The 6,000-nt window shown below is 47.2% G+C and overlaps 1 protein-coding gene across 2 annotated transcripts in view; it reads left to right on the forward strand.

Annotated features, from left to right (window-relative positions):
- LOC142486119 (uncharacterized) overlaps nucleotides 1-5,073 on the forward strand; it is a 29,483-nt gene extending 24,410 nt beyond the window's left edge. Inside the window, exons 5-8 of one of the 2 annotated variants that reach the window (XM_075584789.1) lie at nucleotides 332-430; nucleotides 2,357-2,397; nucleotides 2,646-2,669; nucleotides 3,577-5,073. In XM_075584789.1, the coding sequence (XP_075440904.1) occupies nucleotides 332-430; nucleotides 2,357-2,397; nucleotides 2,646-2,669; nucleotides 3,577-3,651 (239 nt within the window). In that variant the 3' untranslated portion in view covers nucleotides 3,652-5,073. The remainder of the gene's footprint in view (nucleotides 1-331; nucleotides 431-2,356; nucleotides 2,398-2,645; nucleotides 2,670-3,576) is intronic. The other variant, XM_075584790.1, reaches the window with a different exon arrangement.
- Nucleotides 5,074-6,000: the final 927 nt, after the last annotated feature.

Raw genomic sequence — 6,000 nt, forward strand, 5'->3', positions numbered from 1 at the left:
TCCTAAAAATGTAAGCGTCAATTTAACATGGCTCACAAAACCATTTAGTAGATAACTTGGCAAGGAAGGGATTTCTCCCTTTTCTTATAGGGTGCGGGTGCATGCGAGTCAGGGGTTTCCTCATCCCTTTCCCATGTAACACACACGTGAGTCAACTGTATGTTAGCCCCTTTCACATAGTCACGTGCACACGGGTAGTGGGGTACAATGCCATGGCAGACAGAGCACCCCTTAGTAAATATGGCTTTTAACCTCAGCTGATGGAAGTGCACTTCTGGCAGTGAGGGGTTAACACGACCGTGTGACCTGACACTATTTTAATGTTTTACAGATGAAGGAAATGGTTGGTTGGCAGCTGTGATAGTCGTCTCTGTCCTTGTTGTTCTTCTTGTTCTTTCTGGTTTGGGCATCGCTGCCTACTACTGTATAAGTGAGTTATTTGTATTCATCCATTACCTGAAAACGGTGTGGAGAAGACACGGAAAAGTCAGACACGAAACACACACAGGAATCGTCTCAAAACAATTTACTAGCGATAATTAACATGTGATGGGACTCTGGGTTAGGCCGCGCTTATAGTGCTGACGTCACGCTGCGGTCGCTGGAAAAATCAAATTGACTTGACTTTCAGTGATCGCGACCAAGCCGCCGCTTCTACTATAAGCGCACGCGACGGCGGAAATACATTTGTTTTGCCGCGGCGTCGCCGGCTCAATAAGCGCAGCCTTGGGGTATACAGTGTTTAAACAAACCTAGGAGAACTGCTACTTTTTTATTTCCAAACACACCGTGTCACTTTACAAAATCACTGCTCCAATTTAATTTGAATAAGGACTAGGTCAACTCTCAGAAGCCCTTCTCCGTATGTGTGTGGGGTGTGGGGGTTTTGCATTTTATTTTTATGGGGCAAAGATTGCTACTATTTTTAAGGTCCTTTCCCTACAGATTACCAGATAATACATTATATTTTAAAGGGTCAGTTCCTCCTGGGGCCAAAGTGTCTAATGTATTGGACCGTGTATTGTTAATGGGGTAAATATGGGTGTTTGGTGCCTTTCTTACCCAAACCTGTCACCTAGAAGTATTCTTAAATAATGTTAAGTCTCGCCGTTGGGCGCGAAGTCACCGGCACACAGGCACGCTGGTGTGAAACAGATTACTATAAAAAAAGGATTTGTTAAACAAATATCAGGCGATCCCTGTACAATTCAATGAAAGCAATTCCACCATAAAAACAAGTCGCATATATTATACTATAAACAGAAAATAAATAACGTACGTACACACAGAACAAAGTACCTCCTTCCTATAAAACACAGGATATGATTAAATAATCAATATATCAAAAGGTTCATCAATGAAAAAATATATAGTATATAATTTCCCAATATAGCAGACAGTAATAGTGTTAAATACAACATATGCAGATACTGGTATTAATTACGCATGAATGTGAACGTGTATAAATATGTGGACTTAAGTCCAGGTTCGTTTTTGGAAAAGCTAAAACTTCGAGTTATGTCTGTTCATCCTCTGAAAAACCCTCTACCTCCTCTAAAGGGATCTTTATGATGTGGGTGTTGTAAAGTTTGTCCCCAGATGAGGCTATTGACTAAATTTTACTCCAATTCTCTAAAGAGATTTACGATTAATACTTTCATTAATAGCAATACGGAATACGTTGTATATCTGCTGTCGTGTGGGTGCAGAAAAGCGCTACCCGTTTAAAACCACTAGAGCACGTACGATACGTATAATGGAGCACCTTAGATTGATCAAAAATAGAGACTTCCAACACCCAGTCTCTGGGCCTTTTTTGACACGTAGAATGGGCAGTGTGAACATTTATTTTTCCTTTTTGGTAACTGACACTTTTTTAAATCAAAGAACAGTGAAGGTTAAAGCTAGTTAGACCGTTGGGATGCGTATCGGATTTTTGTCTGAAAACCCCGCTTCCCGATGGGCCTCAATATAGAAATTGGGTTATTTTCTAAATGGAAATAATTAGAAACCAGCCTAATTGTTTTGGAGGGAATTCTATGCCCTCTGGAATTTTAATGCATCTTTGCTATTCACATGGTTAGATTGCATTAGGTTAGGCAGGTAGAAAATGTCACTGTCATCTTGTTTTGGGGGGAAAAAAGATACGGATAAATTATTATTTTTGGCTAAGGGATGTATTAACCCTCTTATTGCCATGGATTGTCTGGCAGCAAAAGAGTTAACAGATGCCAGCTTATGAATTAATAATGCAAGTTCTTCAGGCAAATATAAAGTAGGTTTGTATTGTGCAAGTAAGGGCCAGATTTATTAAACGGTGCTTAATCTAAATGGCATTCTCTGTTCTGTTTTGCAGGGAAAAGGATGTCAAATACTAACCCTGTGGAATCAGAGCAGGTAGGACCATGTACTGTAATCATTCCTTATAACCGCTTCCTACAACTTCCCTGCAACTCCTCCTCCTGTTGCGCCATATAACGCCTCCCTGTAACTAGAAAGAGGAATGATGGAAAGATTGGGCACCTCCCACAATTTGAAAGTGAAATCTAGAGAAATATATATATATAATATAAATGTAATGATATGAGCATTATCTATAATGTGGGGGGAACAAATAATTTAATTGACTGTTTCTTTGTTCACAGAACGTACAAGAAATGCAATGTTTGGTAAGTTCAAACCTTCCACTTCACCCAGGAGAATCAAACCTTACAATGAAACGAGACAAACAAGATCCTTTATACATTACGCTAGTGCTTTCCTATTCATGTGTTGAGGGGTTAAAAAGGGCACAAGGCTGAGCCAACGTTATGAAAAGCTACTTCAGCCCCTCCTCACTACAAACATTGGCGTCCAACTCCCTCCTGTGTCTGGAACATGCCGGCTCGTGGTTTGTTCTTGCTCTGTCCCAGAGCTTTGCTTCCTTATGAGTAGGGGATGTGACTCCCTGGAGCCTGGGCTCACATCTGGAGACACTCACTGATTTGGAGAGGGATGCGAGTCGATCTCCCTTATCTGCAGTCAGTGCTCTAATAGGCTGTAGTTCCTTCAGCTTCTTTTGTTAATGTTTTGTTTACCAGGATTGGAAGCAGGGGATCCCTAAAGCTGGTACTTGCAGGGGGTTCCTGGAGCTGGTACTTACCTGTTACAGTATCCCTGGTACTTACCTGTTACAGTATCCCTGGTACTTACCTGTTACAGTATCCCTGGTACTTCCTGGGTTTTTAAATAGCTTGTCGCTTGGTCCAGTAGAGAACTGCAAAAGGGCTAAAACGCACAACTTTTAGTAGAATGTATCTCATGCACGAGAGGATCCCTGGTGTGTCTTTCAGCTCTGAATTACCTTGTTCCCATTATGATTTAAAAAAAAAACAAAAAAACATGGTCATGTGGGACTGCTGCTTTAGGAGTTTCACATATAAAATGAAGCACTTTTCCACAGGTGTTTTTTTCCCTTGGTCCAGAAGAGCCCACATCTCACTTAACGTTGTCCTTGGAGTCTGGCCGCTGTTTTGTAATTCCGGTAGCTTCGCTCCTGTCCAGTGCGGATACTCATTTTCGTTTTTTGTTTTGCAGAATGGGAACGGAGTGACAGACCACACGACCCTCGACGTGAACCAAACTAACGGGACCTGCCAGCGGACTCTATGAAGACAGCTCCAATTTATTTAATGTATTTGCCGTTTACAATTATTGCTGTAACATTTCACAATTGCTTACTAATTGTGAGATAGATTTTTAAGTGCTTTATAATGAACTTGCAGGGAATACTGCTGTAATGTGCACAACTTTCGTCACACGCTGCATCTTGCTGTGGCGGCCATTTTTAAATATTAAGATGCTCTAATTTTAAAGAACAAAAATGTATATTTATATTTCTCCTTTCCAGTTTAGCACCCGTTATACAGAACAAAAAAAGATAGATAGATATATACACACTAAAAATAATGGCCCAAAGGATCTGCACTTTTTATTGTAACTTCTAATTAGTAGAGTAGGTTATGAATTTATGCAAACATTACAGATGTGTGCTGTCCAATATACACACAATTAGACTCCATGTTCTATAAGAAGTTCAGACATTTCTGTGCTGATCTTAAAGTTGCAGAACATGGTGACACTTTTTTTTCCTCCTTTCTTTAAACAGGTTTGTAGCGGGGGTCTCTGGAGCTGAACCACATTCTTTTCATCTCCTGAGACCCCCTGCTTCCCGATGTACTTGCCTCGGAAGGGGTTGCCCATTGCCGCTTCGGATGGGCTAGTTGGGAGCTGTCAAAATGGCGGCTTTAAATGTCATGAGGGCCAATCAGAAGCTGTGACGTCATACTTTGCGACTTCCTATTGGCCCACGTGACCATGATGCTTAAACCTGCAGAGATACCAGCACCCCCTACTGATCTTAGTATCTCAGGAAGTAGGGGGTCCAATGAACTGAGATTAACGCTGCTCGGGGGTGGGGGAAGGGTGTGTCAGGGAAACATTTGTTTTACGGCTGTTTATCTGCCACCTGTAGGACTGCGATCCTGTGCTCCTTTACCTCCACACTAGTCACAAACTCTGCACATGGCCAGCGGACCATTTCAATGCCCAATGTGCTTCTGCGACAGTGTGAGGCTTTATTCAGCGCGATAAAGTGCCTTATTGCTGAACAAAGACCAGTTTGTAGACTCGCGCTCTGTAGATTATTTTCAGGGAATGGAGGAGCATTAATCTGGAGGAGCATTAATCTGGAGGAGCATTAATCTGCTTTTTTAATGCACCATTTTATTCGCAGGATACTGTAAAAAAAGTACGACGTTGCAGGCCACAACCGGCCTTTTTTTTTTTAGGTATTATTGCCTTATTCCAGAAGCCTGCTTAGTACCTGTAAATATGTCCCATAGGCCGAGATTCACTAAAGTTTGATTAAATGAATACATTGGTGTTACCGGTGTTAAACACCAAAGTAATTTTTCACCGTATTTTCTAAGGCCATATCGCCAGTAAGCGGTACTAAGGGGATTTTTACCGGGGTGATATGTCGGCAATATATTTTTAATGTGGTGTGTGCAAATGTGTACTGCCACATTACTTCATATGGGAGGGGCGGGGGGGGGGGCCAAAGGGCGGGGGGGGGGCCAAAGGGCGGGGAGGGCCAAAGGGCGGGGAGGGGCGGGGGGGGCCAAAGGGCGGGGGGGGCCAAAGGGCGGGGGGGCCCAAAGGGCAGGGGGGGGGGGACCAAAGGGCAGGGAGGGGCGGGGGGAGGCCAAAGGGCAGGGAGGGGCGGGGGGGCCAAAGGGCAGGGAGGGGCGGGGGGGCCAAAGGGCGGGATGGGGCCAAAGGGCGGGGGGGTGGCCAAAGGGCGGGGGGGGGCCAAAGGGCGGGGGGGGGCCAAAGGGCAGGGAGGGGCGGGGGGGCCAAAGGGCAGGGAGGGGCGGGGGGGCCAAAGGGCAGGGAGGGGCGGGGGGGGGCCAAAGGGCAGGGAGGGGCGCCAAAGGGCAGGGAGGGGCGGGGGGGGGACCAAAGGGCGGGGGGGGGGACCAAAGGGCGGGGGGGGGGGGACCAAAGGGCGGGGGGGGGGGGGAAAGGGCGGGGAGGGTCCAAAGGGCAGGGAGGGGCGGGGGGGTCCAAAGGGCAGGGAGGGGCGGGGGGGGGGCAAAGGGCAGGGAGGGGCGGGGGGGCCCAAAGGGCAGGGAGGGGCGGGGGGGGGCCAAAGGGCAGGGAGGGGCGGGGGGGGGGCCAAAGGGCAGGGAGGGGGGGGGGCCAAAGGGCAGGGAGGGGGGGGGGCCAAAGGGCAGGGAGGGGGGGGGGCCAAAGGGCAGGGAGGGGGGGGGGCCAAAGGGCAGGGAGGGGCGGGGGGGGGCCAAAGGACAGGGAGGGGAGGGGGGGACCAAAGGACAGGGAGGGGAGGGGGGGGCCAAAGGACAGGGAGGGGAGGGGGGGGCCAAAGGACAGGGAGGGGAGGGGGGGGCCAAAGGACAGGGAGGGGAGGGGGGGGGCCAAAGGACAGGGAGGGGCGGG

The sequence above is a fragment of the Ascaphus truei genome, unplaced genomic scaffold, assembly GCF_040206685.1.
Source record: "Ascaphus truei isolate aAscTru1 unplaced genomic scaffold, aAscTru1.hap1 HAP1_SCAFFOLD_748, whole genome shotgun sequence".
In the NCBI taxonomy this organism is placed as follows: Eukaryota; Metazoa; Chordata; class Amphibia; order Anura; family Ascaphidae; genus Ascaphus; species Ascaphus truei.